Here is a 19,567-nt window from a genome sequence, read left to right on the forward strand (position 1 = left end):
TGAAAGGAAATTCAGAACACTACCAAGACAACTAATTTCAGTTCCATTTAATAACTCAAAAGAATGTTATTAAATGTGCAATATTTAGGTGCAAATTGGATACAAATTGAAATTTTTAATAAAGAATTTCATTTCTATATAACTAGATTAAAATCAGTTGCATAAATAAGTTACATGTATATTTATACTTGAAAGTTCACATTGAATAAATATATTAAATAGTCAAAAAAATAGTTTTGACACATTTTGTTCTGTTTTTGATATTTTCTCACAAAATATAGTTTCTCAATAAGTAGTTTTGGACACTTTTGGACTCAAGGTTTTGAACAGGATGGTAAAAACCTTGCCAAACTTGCTTTTATTTGCACACATGCATAATCATACGGAAATTTGGTTGCTAATATGAAAAAAAAAAAAAAAAAAAAAAAAAAAAAAAACTAAATAAACTCATGCATACAATTTGAAATTTTAATCAAGAATTCAACTTCTATGTAACTAGATTAAAATCAGTTGCATAAATAAGTTGAATGTTCTCATTGAATAAATGTTCAATGTAAAACATTACTTTGATACATTTTATTCTGTTTTTTGCAGGGTTATTTGGTTTAAACCACGTTGGTTTAAACCAATTGGTATTTTTAAAAAAACCATGCGGTTTTTTTAAAAAAATGTTTTTTTTTAAAGCCAAAAAAAAAAACCACTTTACAGGTTTACATTGATTTCCCCACACATATTGAAAAATGTAAAATTCCATTTATGCTAAGTTCCTCTGGCTAAGTTGCAGAGATAAATACTAAAATTGCAAAGTTGCTTTTTCAAAATTTATTACAAGCTTTAATCGAAAAAAAATATTAATATATTTTTTATTTCATGTATGTGCTATAAAGCAGATTTCAGTCAACATCCATCATTATGCTTAATTTGCATGATTAGTTAAGATTTACTAAGGATTGCCTAACAAGGCCCCCCCTCTCATCATCTCACAATGAAAACATTCAAAAAATTTAACTTCCTTTAGACATTTAACACAATTTTCACATATTAATAACTATATGAGAAAAACAATGAACAAATTTTTAAAACATAAACTTGACTCTATATTACAAACCTCCAATAGAGATCTAGAATCTCAAAATTTGAGAAAAGCACAACATACAATAATTTAATGAAAAAAATTCAAAAGTTCAAAGAACAATCATCTTGAAAAATCCTTTTTGTTTTTCTTCATCATCTCTCTCACGCCGTAGCTCAGTACGTTTCCACGAATTTTCATCAAAAGTTCGAAAACAAATTCTTGATCAAAGTCCTTTATAATTTTTTTCAATCATTTTTCCGGTTTTATTTATAACAGTGACAGTAGATTAATCTGAAATATAAGTTAAAAACCCACAGTAACTGTTCGAATCAGCATATAAAATATCACAGTCTTGAAAATAGTATAGTATAAGCATATATTGAGAAATATTTATGACGAAATGTAAATAAGCTCTTTTCTAACTATCCATTTCTCACTAAATCATTTCATTTACAAAAAGATCACTAAAAATCTTTACCAAAAAAATGCTTCCCTTCTATACTTAAAGACTGTCTGATAATTTTAACTGATTAAAAATTCATTTTTACTAATTCAAAAAATTTTTTTTTTTTTTTAATTTATTTTTTAATAACATTTTTGCACCATTATTTATTCAATGAAGGAAAATTACAAATTCTAACAGGAACTAGGGGTGTTTCCAATATTCAAAAATAGGGTCTCACAAAATGAAAAACCAAATACACCCGCGATAGACCTTCATGCAACAATAAACTCCCTCTATCCTAACTCCCGGGAAGACTCTGACAATTACATTTTCACTTTTAACAAGACGTAACAAAAAGCTGTTCGCAACCCGGTTGATAGGGAGAAAAAGCCACCGAAACATTCAGGTGGACAATTAAATTGTTAGAACTTGCAAAAACATTTCACAAAACATGATGCAAAGAAAAATTTAAAGTACACCATTCAATTTCAAAAATTTCTAAAAATGTTTCTAAATTATATTATAGACAAAAAAATTTTCTATAAATCTTTGAATTTCTAATTGGGTGAGAGGTTTCGTGAATATGTCCGATATGTTATCTTTGCTTTTGACGTATCTCACGTTAAAAATATTTTTATGAACTAAATCCCGAATGAAAAACAATTTGATATCAATGTCGATGATTTTCGATAGGCGATTTAACAAAATCTAACGTAGCCTGATTATCCACATACAAAATAGATTTAATTTTACAACTTTTAACAATTTTTATTTTGATGCATTTGTCAATTATACGATCAAACCACATGAGTTCTTTTGCACATTCGGTCATGGCAATCAATTCTGCTTCCATTGTTGAAACGTTTCGTTCTTTGAATGTGCGCCATTCAATTGGAGCTTTATCAAGTAAAACAAGTTGACCGCCTAATGAGGTTCTATCATCTTTATTTGTGGCGAAATCAGCATCCAAAAAGTTATAAGTTGAACATTTTCACATTTTAAGTTTAATTTTAAATCTTTAGTATGGTAAACATATTCTAGTAATTTCAACAATCCATCCCAGTGTACAATTCCTGGGTTACTTTGAAATTGGCTGAAAATGTTAACAGCATATGATATATATATCAGGACGTGTTCTACTAGGAATAAATGATAAACACCCTAATAAACTCTTGTATGGATATTTTGACATTTCGTCAATCTCAGCTGGAGTAGTAGGACAATTTAACTTTGAATAAACACATCCTTTACTAATAGGTAAAGAAGAAATAGGAACGTTAAATTTACTAAATCTTTCATAAACTACACGAATGTATTCAGTTTGATGTAAATTTAAGCCATTTCCTTCATTTTCAAATTCTACACCTAGTAGCCTTTTAGTTTTACCTAAAATTTTAATTTCAACATGTTTTTGAAGTAAATTCAAAGCATCTTTAATATCCCTGTCCTTTTTACTGAATAACACAATGTCATCAACATATGAGAGTAAAATCACATTATCAGTATAATAAACACAATTACATGATAAAAATTTATGAAAACTAATTTTAAGCAATATATTTTCAATTTCATAAAACCAGAGACGACCGCTTTGTTGCAGGCCCTATATAGCTTTATTCAATTTACGCACATAATTTTCTTTTCCCTTTTCAATAAAACCTGGGGGTTGCTTCATATATATTATTTCATCAATAGGAGCATATAGGTACGCACTTTTAACGTCACATTGGATAAGTAGCCAATTTTCTCTTGATACCAATAAAGAAAAGAAAAAGTGAATGGTACTAAAGCAGACTACTGGGCAGAAGGTCAAGTCAAAATCTAGTCCCCTCACTTGATTAGTCCCCTGAGCGACTAGCCTACTTTTATAAACTTCACCATTTTCCCCTTTCTTTAAATTATAAACTCATCTACATCCGATAGGGTTAACATTTTCCGGTAATTTGACTAAATTCCAAACATTTCTTTTACGCATAGTGCCTATTTCAATTTCCATTGATTTTTGCAGGGATGAGATTAAGTGTAAAAAATATTTATGGTGAATCTCAAATGGTTTATTCTTTACAGCCTGTTTTTCTTTGAGATTTCAAGATTAAAAATGAGGCAGCTGCAAGTCTTTCTTTTGATTCCAAAATCGTATTAGGAAGTTTTTAAAAACAAATTTTGGGTTCCAATGCAAGGAAAAAGATAAACAATCGTTTATATACATATCTATTCATTTATTTTCAATTCTGACTATAAAAAGTACACTGGTGTGCAAAAATTAAAGACGAAGTCGAAAAATTAGCATATCAGCTGAACGAAGAGGCAGAGCAGATAGAAAGACCAATCAGGAGATTAAGTAAGGTGATGTACGGTGGTAGCGCATGCGCAGATATGCAGGCAGACGTAATGGGGGAGTGTCTGAGTAGTATAAAGCATGTTATCGGTGTAAGATCAGTATTTCTGGCAAAGAGATTGCACGCCGTATAGCAGTTAAAATCACACAGATTTGCTGCCTCAGCGAGAAATGGCGAATAATCAATCTGTTAGACGACATCTGGATGCTTTTACCCGAGGTCGAATCATTGGGAAGTTGGAGGAAGGCCGTAGTGTGACAAGTGTGGCTGCAGAGTTCGGAATTGCTCACAGCATCATTTCATGACTTTGGAGACAACAGGAACAGCTATCCGGGGGTTCAGTAGTGGTCGTCCACGAGGAACCACACCCGCAGATGATCGGTATATTGTCTTACAGGACTGAAGAAACAGGCGGCAGACAGCGGGAGAAATCGCTAGGCACACGACACAGGCGACTGGACGACCGATATCGCGTTTTACTGTGGCCAGAAGACTGCAAGGTGGTGGTCTGTTTGCACGACGCCCTATACGGTGTGTACCTCTAACGCCTGCCCATCAGAGAAGGCGTTCTCTGTGGTGCCGAGAACACCGGAATTGGAGAGACAATCAATGGGGATGAGTACTCTTTACAGATGAGAGCAGATTCAGTCTGGGTAGCGATTCTCATGGCATACTCATCTGGAGAGAGCGGTTGAAGCCGCAATCATCCCTCGAACATCATTGAAAGGGACAGGTATGGAGGTCACGGTGTTCTCGTTTGGGGAGGCATCATGCTTCGTAGTCGTACAGACCTTCACATCTTCGACGCAGGTTCAGTCAACGGGACCCGTTATTGTAACGAGATTCTTCTTCCATATGTGCGTCTTTTTAGAGGCACTATGGGTCCGCAGTTCCTTTTCATGGATGACAATGCACCATGTCATCGCACAGTAGCTGCCGAATAGTTCTTAGAGTGAGGATATTGAACAAATGGATTGGCCGGGATGATCTCCGGATCTCAATCCCATCGAGCATGTTTGGGATTTTCTATGCAGACGCTTGGCAGCTCGTACCTTACCACCAGTAACGATTCGGGAGCTTCGATTGGCGCTGCAAGACGAATGTGCAGCAATGCCTCAACAACTCATTGACACCCTCATTCTCAGCATGGGCAGACGCTGTGAAACCTGCCTAGCAGTCGGGGGAGATCATATCCCCTACTAAAGACCGGATGTTTCTTGCTGGACACCCATCACAGGGATGTTTCGGCCTTCAGTCTCATTGTGCTCCATGCTACTTTTTCAATAAAGCTTCTTCTTATCCATCTGATTTCTCTTTTAGTAAGTGTTGCTTACATTACACATGTCCTTACGTATTGGGGATCTTACGGTATTAAATGTGTTGATTTGGAAAATTTTTGTATAAAGTTATATTGAAAAAACTGTCTCGTCCTTAATTTTTGCACACCAGTGTATGTTCTACCACATAAAGAAATTTTAGTTTTTTCTCTCTGTTGTAAATTTTTATTTTACAAACTGAGCTAATTTTAAAATTTATGTTCTCACTCGTATAAAATCAAATGTTATCAAAATCACTATAAAATCAAATGTTTTTAATGAAAAAAAATGTATTTTTCTCTATACTTAATAAAATATGTATTACCTTTAAAACTGGTAAATTAGCCACTTTTTGTTGAATTTTTGAATATCATGGCTTCCAAGTTCTATTTTGATGCAGTTTTGGATATCATCTCTTTCACAAAATTTTTTTAGATTTCCTCCTTTTTGCTCTCTGACTACTCTCATCCCTGTTTTTGCCATTCCCCCCTTTCATTAGATTTTAATGACTGTTTATATGTTCTAGGGACTTGAATTTCTGTGTCTAGTCAGGAAACATGAGATAAAATTTTAGATTGATTTGAAACTTCACCCTGAAAATCATCATTGCCTTTAAAATTAAATAATTCTGGATCATACGCTATGTTTTCACGAAGACAATATTTTTGAACATCATTCAACGATCTTAATCTTTTTTTATTCCCCTTTTCAAAATAATATACGTCGTTTCTTGAACCATCAGGTCTAGGGACAAATTTCTGAATCCACCTAGCTTCCTGCATTGGTTTGCGACTAGAATCATCCCCCTCACTGTCTGAACTTTCCGCCCCCCCCCCCCCCTTCAGAGCTACTTCCGACATTTAATTCTCTGAAGCGATTCGAATCTTCGCTTTCTTCCGAAGAATTCTTATCTTTTGCCTGAGGCGAAAGTGGCCAGAAAAGGGTATTTTCTTTTCCGCGCGATTCCTGCTCGGAAGTAAATTTGTCCTTGAAAAAGGAATTCTCTTTGAAAGATACGTAGATTGTTTCAATGACTTTATCTTTGTCTGGAAGATAAACGCAAAATCCTTTACGATTGAACGCGTATCCGATTAAAACGCCTTTTTCGGCTTTTAGGTCTAGCTTTTTTCTTAATTGTCGTGGAATTCCAGCAAAACAAGTCGTTCCGAATGCTTTTAAATGTCTTACAGACGGTTTTCTTCCCCCGTAAAGTTCAAAAGGAGTCTTTACTTGACTTGAATGACAAATCCTATTCCATGTGTATACAAAATACAACATCGCGTCAGGCCAGAAATTGTTTGGCAAACCACTTTCTTTTAACAAAACGCGTACACTATTTGTTACTGTGCAGTTAAAATTTTCAATTAATCCATTTTGCTCTGGTGTGTACACATTTGTGAGTTCATGATGTATACCCATATTCTGACAAAACCTGTCTAGTTCCTGATTTACAAATTCCGTCCCGTTATCAGATCTGATACTAACAACCTTTTTCCCGATAAATCTTTCGGCTCTCAGAATATGTTGTTTTACAATTCCCGGAGTCTGACCTTTTGACTTAATAGGATACAATGAACACCTTTTAGAATAGTCATCAATAATAGAAAGAAAATAATTTTCTCCGTTTTTACCCTCTACTTCACATTTTCCCCAAACATCCATATGCAATAGTTGCAATGGCTGGGTACTTCTTACTCTATCAATTGACTTGAAACTAACACGCTTAAATTTTCCTAATTTACAAACATCACAGTTTAATCTAACGGGTTTAAACTGAGGTAGGCCACGAACAGCTGAAAGATTACTAGTTTTACGAATACTTTCAGTGTTTACGTGTCCACAGCGTTTATGCCAAGTTTCAATGTCACTTTGACAGCATTCTATAGAAGGTACTTTATTTACATGACTAGAACTAGGAGAATTTTTAAACTTTTTACATTTAACATTATGAACTCCATTATTGAGTTCAGCTTTAAAAATTAATCCCTGTTTGTCGGATACCTCCACGAAACCTCTCCCACCTTTAAATTTTGCACCACCCTGGTCCGACTTGGTGCCAGACAAAATATTTCGTCTCAGACGGGGAGAATACATTACGTCTTTTAGAATTACAGTTCTTTTACCAAACTTAACTTTGATTTCCCCTTTTCCCTCAATCGGGAAAGTTTGCTTTTTCACGGCAACAGCTATGTTTACATCATTTAGGGGTTCAAATGTCCTAAACCAGTTCTTATTTGAGCAACAGTGATTTGATGCGGCAGTGTCAAAAATAAAGGTATTTCCTTTATCTTGGGTCTGACTAAGATTTACCTCTGACAAGAAATACAAAGGATACTCTCATCTGTTATTTGAAGGTGATCGGCGACGCTCCTGGAACTTCCTTCTAGAACTCCATCAGTGATTTCTATTCCTTGGGCTCGTACCTTCTTCCTCCATTCTTTCCGGGATTGGTGCTGGTTTCCTCTTTTATTTCTTTCTTGTGAAGTCAATCTTTGACGGTCTTCATTTTTGACATAAGGGTATCTGTTTCTTATACGTCCATCTTCATGACACTTGTAACATCGAATTTTAGATTTAACTTGGAAAACCTGCATCTCATTTGTCTTCTCTTCTTTCATTTCGTGACGGTTTTCTTCAATAATTAGATCAACCAGGATTTTCTCGAATGTGAAATCTTCATTTTTCCTCATCAAAGTCTGTTGAATCAGATGATCATACGTTTCTGGTAAACTTTGCAGTAATTTAAAAGAAATACAATCCTCCGGGAAATTCAGATAAACAACTTTGATTTTGTCGAAAATTCTCTACAGACTCGCCGCGAATAAATTCAGCTTTTCTTCATTCTCTTTCTTGCACTGATTCAGCTCAATGAAGAGTTGCATACTTATACATCTATTCTCTGGAAAAAAATGTAATTTTAGCTTCTTCCAAGATTTGCATTGATCTTCTATAATTTCAACTATTTTTCTTAGATTTTGTTCAATATTCAAGAAGATTAGAGAGACTACAGTTCGCTTCCTCACAATAAATTCTTTCACATCCTTTTCTGTTACATTTGTCTTCTTATTAATGACTGGTTCTTTCTCTTCTCCATTTGTGATATCCCATACATTCCATTCCATGAGAAGGAACTTCATATTTGTAGCCCATTCGAGGTAATTCTTGTTGTTGAGCTTTTCAATTTAGATAGCGAAATTTGCCATTTTTTTTTTTTTTTAAACTTTAGTATTCTCGAATTTTGGTAAAATCTTTTAAGTCGCTTCTATCTTGGTCGCCCCCCTCCCCCTCTCAACATTCCAAAAGCTTCATTTTCAGATGGGTCTCCGAATTTACAGCTTCCAAAAAAAAAATTTTCAAAATTTCTGAAAAATATCGAAATGTACACCATCCAACGGTACATGTACTTTTGGCAGCAGTACAACCCCGCCTTTTAACAGATGCATGTACACTCTTTATCATTTCCTAGTCTTATCCAAAAATATTTTCACGAGGTCTGCCCAGGAAAGGGACTAGGCCCGTAACCTGTGTTGGGGAGAATTTCTAATCTAATAATATCTCCCCAATGTTTCCTTGATACTAGCAGAGTGAGTTCGGAAATAAGACATTCAATATTTACAATATTGTGCGTATTTTTGACATTCCGAACGCATTTGCTGTGCAGTTTTTTTTTTTTTTTTGTTAGCATCGTATATCATGGGCGACTTGGCGACACCTTATAAATTCAAAAGCATCACGTCATTCCTGTATAATTATGCCTCCAAAGCGACGAGCAATTGGCCGATCTACACCTGAAGCACGAAAGAGAAGAGCATTACGAGCCTCAGAATCAGACGCGCAACGAGCATCAAGGCTGGAAAATCTTCGAGTACATGCCGCTGAGACCCGTTCGTCTGAATCGTCTGAACAACAAGAAGTAAGGTTAGAAACTGATCGAATACGTACTAATCAGACCCGTTCTTCGGAGACAACTGAACTATGGGAAAGAAGGCTGCAAAATGTTCGAATAAGCACTGCTCGATCAAGACGAACACTGCACGCTGATTTGAATCTTAGTGCATTCCATTATGACAGCAGTATTGATTACAGTATTCATCCAAATGTCGTCATTGGAAAAATGGATAAAATTTGCATGTATTGTAGTGCACTCAAATTTAAAAATGAAACGCCTGGAATGTGCTGCGCCAGTGGAAAAGTTAAGCTTCCCGAATTACATTCACCACCCGAACCACTGTCGACGTTTCTATCTGGTGTTACACGTGAGTCGAAACATTTCTTGGAAAACATCCGCAAATACAATTTATGTTTCCAAATGACATCGTTCGGTGCAACGAACATCGTGCGCGAAAATTACATGCCAACATTCAGAGTTCAAGGGCAAATTGTTGAGGAGAATTTCTAATCTAATAATATCTCCTCAATGTTTCTTTGATACTAGCAGAGTGAGTTTGGAAATAAGACTTAACAAACTATTTCTAACTTGCATGAAGTTTATTTAAACAATAATGTAAATAGTTAAAACACGCTGTAAATGATAAAAATAAATACTAAGAACATAATCTCTCCACATGCTACTTTTGTATGAGATAACTAATACTGCAATGCAAACTGCATGACTATTGACTAAAAACTTTGATGAAGTAAACCCATTGGGAAATCAGCTAATTCCAGCTCATCATTTCTAATAAAGGGCAAGCGGCACGAACAAGCAAGTTCAATTCCGATAGAGCGACCGCCTACAACGACGAGAGATGATCAAAGAGAGCAAGAACTATAGCCGCGAGCAGTTTAAATATTGTTGGGCAATTCAAACTGATAGCTCAATCAAAACCCGAAGTTCAAAGAACTAAAAGCAGGTTTTAAGCTAGCAAACCCAACTGAAAATTTGTGGAATGATCTGCTCGGGAAGAAAGGACATACAGACACATATTTAACAATTAAATAAACATTTTATTAAACAATAAATATGTCAAAACATGGAAATAATAAGTGAAAATAAAATTCACATTCCCCAACAATTGAATAAAAAAATCCCCCCCAAAATATCAGTAGGAAACATTTCTTAAAAATAGCATCGTTTAAAGTTCCAGTAAAATTTATATGACTAGATTAATATAAGTACAACCTTGAGTCCAATGCCATAAACAGAATAGTTCATACGAACGAGTTAAAAGTTCATACCAAACAAGCTATTCCTTCCTTAAAAGTTGGCACAACATGTGAGGGCGCGATCCACCAATTTGGATCCCATATCAAAATTGTCCGTGACCATTCCATGCCACCATGCTGAATTCAGAAAAGAAACCTGTCCTCCTGGACTACAGGAACCATCCGTCCATCTAATGAACATCCAATCCAGCTCTCGAGCGTGGACCTTCAATGGTCCTGTTTGTTAGGCCTTTTCACAGCAAAAAAAGCAACTTGATTTAAACTTTCAATTTTAGAGAGAAAATCCCTCACTTAAAAACTCATCTCAAGGCAAGAACTGGAACATGCCCGCATTTCTAGCTGGGCTCAACGACAAAACTTCCTACATCTTTCAAAAAGAATCCACTATACTACGTGGAACTCCGGAGCACATAGCTCCCAGGCACAATCTCAGCACCTCAGAAAAACATTCGACTGCAGTCACAACATAGTAAAACAAGAGGTGAAACAATAAGAGAATGATTGATTGAGAGTTCACACTTAAATAGCATTCCCTATCTCCCTACGCGATGGCGTGACGTATATCAAAAAGCATGCATAAATTACATTGAGGAAAAAACTCAACACAGTTTACAGTTTAAAACTAAATTCTTTAAAATTGTTTCCCACACATGCATACAGCAAGAATCTACTCAACATCTTTCCTATGACGTCACATCATCGTGGCGGGTCAACAAACGCATGCTAGGCATGCAGGGAATGTTGGCTCTGGGAAACGATTCGAGCGCCGGTAAAATAGCGGGATGACTTTCAAAGTTCGAAAAAAGAAGGAAGTAAGTTCTGGAAACTTTTCTAATCCTTCTAAAACTATAGGAATTTCTCCAAGAAAAAAAATAATGGCTCTAGGTCAACAAATATCCCCCCGGGTCATTAGCATATCCGAGTCGCGTGAACGGACACATCACTGCTATCGTCAAGCACACGTGCCATCAGATTCCTTCTAGAAGCATCTATGACGTCATCCACAACGGAGTTCCTGCCGAAGGTGAACGAAAGTGAAACAAACATTTGGTCGATTCGACCAATGTGAATGAGTGCTGATAAGATTCTTTTACCACAGTCATGCAGAATGATTGGTAATACATTATAAGTAAGGAAAAACATGCTTTTACTCTTGGTGTTGTGAGGTGATGAGATAGGATTATTTACTGTTGTTATTAACAGGCATTTATGCCTAACACAAATTTATCATTGTGCCGGATCGCTTCTACCATTGCCGGACGCAGATCACAAGTTTCTGCAAATTTATTTTATGGCAAACAGTGATGAACAAATTGAACATCGATGTCATTACGATGTGGGAACTAGACGAGAAATTGTGGCTGCGTTACAAGGCCTTTTCTATCAAAACAATGAATTAGTTCGGTTGTTTAAAACAGCCATTCAACGAATGCCAGCCGATGACTACGCAGTTGTGATTCGAGCAGACAAAAGACCCTTTGGCCAATGCGAGAGACAGTTCAATGCACCAACAATTGATGAAGTGGCGATCGTGATAGTTGGCGAAGAATTTGAATCGCGCGACATAATTCTTCATCGCAGAAGTGGTGACATTCAGCGAGTCTCCGAAACTCATCGCTCATACGACGGATTGCAGTATCCGATTTTGTTTTGGCGAGGAGATGATGGATACAATTTTAACATCAAAATGAGAAATCCACAAACAGGTGAGGAAACGAATAAGAAAGTCAGTGCCATGAATTATTATTCGTATCGATTGATAATTTGTCAAAACGCTGAGAACCACATTCTGAAATGTAGACAATTGTTCCATCAATATATCGGCAATATGTATGCGAAGATTGAAACCGAACAGCTCCTGTATATTCGATTGAATCAAACCGAGTTGCGTTCTGAAGAGTACATCCATTTACGAGACGCAATTGTTAATGATGGTAACGTCAATCGAAACGAATTGGGAAAAAAGGTCATATTACCGTCTATGTTTACGAGGAGTCCATGGCACATGCATGAATACGCACAAGATGCGATGACATATGTTCGCGCACATGATCGTCCAGATTTGTTTGTCACATTAACATGTAATCCAACATGGGATGAAATTAAAGAACTTAGTTAGAAAAAAGTTAGTTGGACAATCACCCTTGGACCGCTATGACATTACCACACGCGTATTTAAACAAAAATTGAAATGTTTGATGGATTTTATTATTAAGCTTCATGTTTTTGGAGAGACACGCTGCTGGATGTATTCCATTGAATGGCAGAAAAGAGGATTGCCACGTGGGCATATTTTAGTTTCGTTAATCAACAAAATTACGCCAGATCAAATTGATCAAATCATCTCAGCAGAAATACCAGATAAGCACATTTAACCTGACTTATTCGACGTCATCACCAAAAATATGATCCATGGCCCATTTGGCGCATTCAACAACAATTCACCATGCATGTCTGATGGGAAATGCACAAAACGATACCCAAGAAAATTGGTTTCTGATACCATCACTGGCAATGACGGATATCCACTGTATCGTCGACAATCAGTTGAGGATGGTGGCAAATCCGTCGTTCTGAAAGTACGAAACGTTGATATTGAAGTAGATAATCGTTGGATTGTGCCATATTCACTATTACTTTCAAAGACCTTCAAAGCACTCATTAATGTTGAGTATTGCAATTCAATTAAGTCGATAAAATACATTTGCAAGTATGTCAACAAAGGAAGCGACATGGCAGTCTTCGGAGTAGGGAATGTAGCTGCACCGCTCGATGAAATCAACCAATACCAACTTGGACGCTACATAAGCAGCAATGAAGCAGTATGGTGCATCTTATCATTTCCAATCCATGAACGACATCCAACAGTAGTACACTTGGCGGTACATCTCAAGAATGGACAGCTTGTGTACTTTACAGCAAATAATGTACGTGCAAGAGCATTGGTTCCACCGGCAACAACTTTAACTGCGTTTTACTCATTGTGCCAAGATGATCTTTTTGCTAAGACTTTGCTTTATTCTGAGGGACAGAAATTCTACACGTGGAATGCATTGACTAAAAAGTTTCAACGTCGCAAGCAAGGTAAAGCAGTTGAAGGACATCCCAATTTATATTCCAGTGATGCATTGGGTCGTCTGTACACTGTTCATCCGAACAATACAGAATGTTTCTATCTAAGACTGCTGTTGATCAATATACGTGGACCAATATCCTTCCAAGATTTAAGAACAGTCAATGGTCAGCTTTGCGCCACTTATTGCCAAGCTTGCCTGGAACTAAATCTTCTTGAGAATGATGCACATTGGGACACTGCACTAGCTGATGCATCGAATACTGCTTGACCACAGCAAGTACGCACGCTATTTGCCGTAATTTTGACAACCTGCTTCCCATCTAATCCAAAAGATCTTTGGGAAAAATACAAGGACTACATGAGTGAAGATATTCTACATCGTTTGCGTGCTGCGAATCAAAATCCGGACATTCAATTCACGCCAAATGAGTATAATGAGGCATTGATTTTGATTGAAGACATATGTTTGACAATCGCTAACAAGGCACTGGTGCAACTGGCAGGGGTCTGTCCAGGATTTTTCACAGGGTCCGTTTTTTGTGAAAAATCAAATAATTTTGTAAAAAATGAATTAATTTTGTAAAAAATCAAAAAATTTCGCAAAAAAAAATAATTTTTTTTTTGTTAAAACGAAATTTTAGAGATGGCACAAACTGCATCAATTAAACTTAAAGTTGAGTGTTTTCCTCTTTTACGTCGAGAAAATCATTCTGGATTTTTTTTTCTGATATTTGGGGGGGGGGGGGCATCGCTCTTTCAAGTATCAATATTTATCTACCATTCTACATTATTTTAAATTATACTAGATATATTTCTGTACAGTACTTAAAGTAATTGTAACAAAAATATAAATAAATAAAATAAAATTCAGAATAGGGTTCAGCATTCAACTTTTTGACCCAAGACACTCTTAAAAAGCACAGAATTTGGTTTAAAACTTCTAAATTCCGTGATTTTAACAAAAATAAAAAGATATTTCAATTGTTTACCTCTTAACAAAGCGTAATAATCATTAAAAATTCGAAAAATCGGATTCCCATAGCGGATGCAAAGAGATCGCAATTCTCAAAGTGAAGGCATCAAAAGTATAAAAACAGCTTGTAAAAGAAATATTTTTGATAAAATTATTTTTAAATTGCATTTTAGAGTCCTATAATAAACATATCATTAATATCTGTGGACACAGTTGACCCAAAAAATAAAATAAAATAAACCATCTATTTAGCATTTTAAGTTTTGACTCATAACAGGAAATGGAATTTTGCTTTAAAAACTTGAAATGAGAGTTCTAACAGAAATAAAGAGACTTTTCATTTATTTGAATCCTAATAAAGCGAAGTTAGCTTGAAAAAAGAACAAAATGTGATTCTCATATCGGATGTTAAAAGATTGCATTTTTCAAAATGTAGACATCTAAAGAAAAAAAAAACGGTAATTAAAAGAGTTTATTTAAAGTTAATCATCCTTGTTAGCATCGAAAAATCAAAACCCATACAATTTTCTCCTAAAATAACAATTAAACATCGCACCGTAAAAACGCAAATATTGACAAGCTGGCAAAATGATGAGAATATTTTCTAATCAAGTCATTATAAAGGTTCAACGCCAGATGTTAAGTGGTGATAATTTTGAAGTTGGTAACACTATCTGAAGCATCATATTTTTTCCTCACCCTTACTATCCCTTTGCAGTTCTAAGTTCATTTCGCAGATATATATTATTATTGTTTATTAAATCATGAGCGGAGAAAAGTGCTTACCAATGCCTTTTCAGAAAAGTTTACAAAAACACCACTGCTTATTAGCTGTGATAAAACAAACAACCATTATATTTATTTGGCAGTAGCCATTATTTATCGCTTGCAGGAGCATTCCAAGAGTGCCGGTTTTTTTTTCTCAAAATTAGCCGATTTTGTGTAAGCTGATCCCTCTAATTTGACTTTAAAAAAGGTTCCAAAAATTATCGATTTATACACAGAAATATGCGTTATTTTGCTTTCAGATTTGCTCTTTCAATAGACAATTTGACAGATCCGATCTTGTTTATCAGAATTTTGTGAAGGGTCCGTTTTGTTTGATCGGGATTTTGTGAAAGGTCCGTTTTGTTTGATCGGAATTTTGTGAAAGGTTCGTTTTGTTTGATCGGATTTTTGTGAAGGGTCCGTTAACGGACCCAAATATCCTCTGGCCAGACCCCTGAACTGGGAATGCCAGCTTCAAACTGACCTGCAAACAACCTTTTCGATCGTGATTTGCAACTAGAAACACACTATGATTCTGACGAACTGGGGACATTCGTTAGGACAAATCTTCCGCAATTGATTCCAGAACAATGCATTACGTATGACAGAGTTATGCGTGCAATCACAGAACAAAGCGGTGGACTGTTTTTCATAGATGCGCTCGGTGGTACAGGCAAGACTTTTCTTCTTTCACTAATTTTGGCAACCATACGATCACAAAATAATATTGCACTGGCTATTGCATCATCTGGAATTGCGGCAACTCTTTTGGATGGTGGCCGAACTGCGCATTCAGCATTGAAACTGCAGTTGAATTTGCAAAACACTGTGGCACCAACATGCAACATCAGCAAAAACTCTGGAATGGGAAAAGTGCTCCAAATGTGTCAAATTATCATATGGGACGAATGTACAATGTCGCACAAGAAAGCATTGGAAACGCTTGATTGTACACTACGAGATTTGAGAGGAAACAGACGGATCTTTGGTGGCGCACCCATTTTATTGTCCGGTGATTTTCGACAAACGCTGCCCATTATACCATGTTCAACACTCGCTGATGAACTTAATGCATGTCTTAAATCATCAGTTCTATGGCGTCATTTACAGAAATTGACTTTAAAAACTAACATGCGTGTACAACTGCAACAGGATGCATAGGCTGAAAGTTTTGCAAAACAATTAATGGACGTTGGAAATGGGCGAATGGAAATTGATGAATCTACACAATGTACCACCCTGCCAACAAACTTCTGCAAGATCACAGAAAGCATCGACGAATTGGTGCAAAAAGTTTTCCCAAACATTGCACAAAACTACAAAAACCATCAGTGGCTCAGTACACGTGCGATATTAGCAGCCAAAAACATCGATGTCAATACCATCAACTTCACCATTCAGCATGGAATACCCAGTGAAACAACAACATATAAGTCCATCGATGCTGTGGAGAATCAAGATATCAACTATTCAACTGAATTCTTGAATTCGCTTGATTTGCCAGGCATGCCACTGCACGTTCTTACATTGAAAATTGGCGTACCTATCATTCTTCTTCGAAACATAAATCCACCACGACTTTGCAACAGAACCAGACTCTCAGTCAAGAAAATGATGAACAATGTTATTGAGGCAACAATTTTGTCTGGAAAATTCAAAGGTGAAGACGTACTGTTGCCACGTATCCCAATGATCCCGACAGATATGCCATTCGAATTCAAACGTTTACAGTTCCCGGTGCGACTCGCTTTCGCAATGACTTTTAACAAAGCGCAAGGGCAATTGTTACAAATGTGCGGATTAAATTTGGAGAATCCATGCTTCTCACATGGACAGCTCTGTGTGGCTTGCACACGTGTCGGAAAACCTTCTGATTTATTTGTCTATGCACCAGATGGAAAAACAAGAAATATTGTGTATCCCACAGCACTTCAATAAACATCGAATTGAAACTAAACTTTGTAATGTAATCTATATATATAAAAATGAATGTTTGTATGTCATCGATGAAGTCAAAAACTACTGGACCGATTATTATGAAAATTGCTATATATATGTATTTTTCCACGGAGAAGGTGCATAATATGCTCATTGAAGCCACTCGCCACCAGGTGGCACTGCAGAGTAGCAACTTCTGCCCCGTTCAACCGATTGTCATGAAAATCAGTATAATGATATATTTTTTTTTTGTTGGCGTAGCAGCGCGCGTCGGGTACAGCTAGTTAACAATAAATCACTGCCTGCTAGCAAATGTACAGGAGCTTACAGTATTTTCTTGGTTACCAATTAAGGTTACGGTTTTTCTAGCTTACGGTTTTTACCAATAAAAACCTAGTTTTTTCCCATGTCCTGGTAAAAACCATTTTTTTCCGGTCTAAACCCAACCCTTTTTTTTTTAATTTACGCCCACCAACGTCCTCTTGGACATAAGGCGCCTCGCAGTCCAATACAACAAAGATGCAGTAGCAGAGCGGGGAAGCTCCCTGAAGACGACATCCTTCAGCACGTCGAGAAGAACGGGGCAATCAAATAGATGCTCCCCTGTCATTTGCTTAGTCCCTTCACATAGTGGGCACAGTGGGGAACTGGCCAGTCCGATTTTAAAAAGATGTGCTTGTAAGTAGTCATGACCAGTAATGAGACGAAAAGATGTAACCCTTCGAACTTTAGGGAGAAGGGAAAGTTTCAGTCTTGTTTGGTCTTCAAAAAGACACGCCCAAGATTTTCCCGCTGGCAATGCCACGGAGAGATGAAAGTTTTTTGAGCCAGATATTGCTCCCTAGATGTCGCTTGGCATTTCTGCTATCCATTGGAGCACAATGTCTTTACCGGTCTCAAGAAGTGAACTAATAATGAGTTTACATTCAAACTCAGTCTCTGTTGGGAAAAAGTTATAGTCTGACTGTATTGCAGCTTGGGAGTCAACAAAAGTAACAATTTTTTGGTAAGAGATCTCGGTGACAGACCTAAGAGACACATAAATTTCAAAAACTTCCCCGTCAAAATTATTCCTTCAGGCTGAAAAATTTGGAAAAAGCGCCAGCACCAGTCCTACCTGTGGAGGTTGTGGCAGATCCATCGGTATAAACGTGAAGCTAAACCTGCATGGTGTCTTTTTTCTTTTGGAGACTTACTCCCTTGGATTCATTTCTCCAACCTCTTTCTAGCTTTGAGATTGCACCATCAGCACAGAGTGTGGTGACCGACTCCGCTGGGTACAAGGGAGAATTCTATAAAAGAGCTCTTTTTCAGAAAATAATTTATTAACTGACCAAAAAACTAAAATTCTCAGAAATATGGTCATTTTGAAAGAATATCGGATGCAAGAAGTGGGCTAAAATAGCAAGTGGGTAACGACTTTCTGTAAATATGTATCAAGAAAGAGACGTTTTCGCCTATTAAAATCAGCATTGGGCCAACTATTGTAAAAGTAAATGTTAACGAGACAGTGAAGTTATCCTCATGTCCAGTTACGAGTTACCATAGCTTCTCTTTAAAAAGATACACATATTTTGTGAACAACTTTTGAAAAAAGATAACACTTCTGTCATTGACTTAAGAGCAGAATAGTGTTTCGAAAAAGATTTTGCTTTCTAGTTACTTGTGCGAACACCTGATGAACAGTGAAAAAATGAACGTTTCAGCAATTAAACATGAGATAGTATTTAAAAATCATTAATGAAAGTAATATCTCAAAGCTTAGTTCATTATTAAAGAATAACATGGAAAAAATTACTTAGATAATGAATTATTTATCATTTATGTCATAGAATTATTTTTACTGATTGTTTTTTCTTTTTCAGAGTAACTTATATGTTTTTTGAATCTGCATTTCAGATGATCCAAGCTGGAATCCTGCAACTGATGCTCAAGCTGTAGATAGAATATACAGAATCGGGCAGAAGAAAAATGTAGTTGTTTATAGATTGATTACATGTGGTTCAGTGGAGGAGAAAATTTACAGGCGTCAAATTTTTAAGGATTCTATAACAAGACAAACAACTTGTTCTGCTCCTGATCCATACAGGTAACTATTTTGAAAAATAGGCCATTTTAAGTGAAAATGATGCAGCAACCTGCCCGCTTAGGTCATTTAAATTTTAGCACATTTCATTTATTTATCGCTATTGCAAACTAAAAATTTAGTAGTTGGCAACATTCAACTTCAATTTCTGAATTTTAGGGTTGCCATATACTTGTAGGTATCTCCAACTGTTTTAAGCAACTTTCCTATTGTAGCCAAGGTAAAAAGTAAACAAGTTGCCAAACCAAATGAAGTACCTTTGACAGAAAAGTACTGAAAAATGGTAACCACTTGTTGAATTCTGCAGTGGCAAGAAAAACAGCAGTATCTGTACAAAAAAGAGTTTTTGAGATATTTGAAGAAACACGTTTTTGGTTTCGCACTA

The 19,567-nt window shown here is 36.2% G+C and overlaps 1 protein-coding gene across 1 annotated transcript in view; it reads left to right on the forward strand.

Moving 5' to 3' along the window:
• LOC129235267 (DNA excision repair protein ERCC-6-like) overlaps positions 1–19,567 on the forward strand; it is a 206,350-nt gene that overhangs the window by 145,976 nt on the left and 40,807 nt on the right. The window contains exon 18 of the mRNA XM_054868983.1: positions 18,996–19,185. Within this exon, the coding sequence (XP_054724958.1) occupies positions 18,996–19,185 (190 nt within the window). The remainder of the gene's footprint in view (positions 1–18,995; positions 19,186–19,567) is intronic.

The sequence above is a fragment of the Uloborus diversus genome, chromosome 1 (genome assembly GCF_026930045.1).
Source record: "Uloborus diversus isolate 005 chromosome 1, Udiv.v.3.1, whole genome shotgun sequence".
Lineage (NCBI taxonomy): Eukaryota > Metazoa > Arthropoda > Arachnida > Araneae > Uloboridae > Uloborus > Uloborus diversus.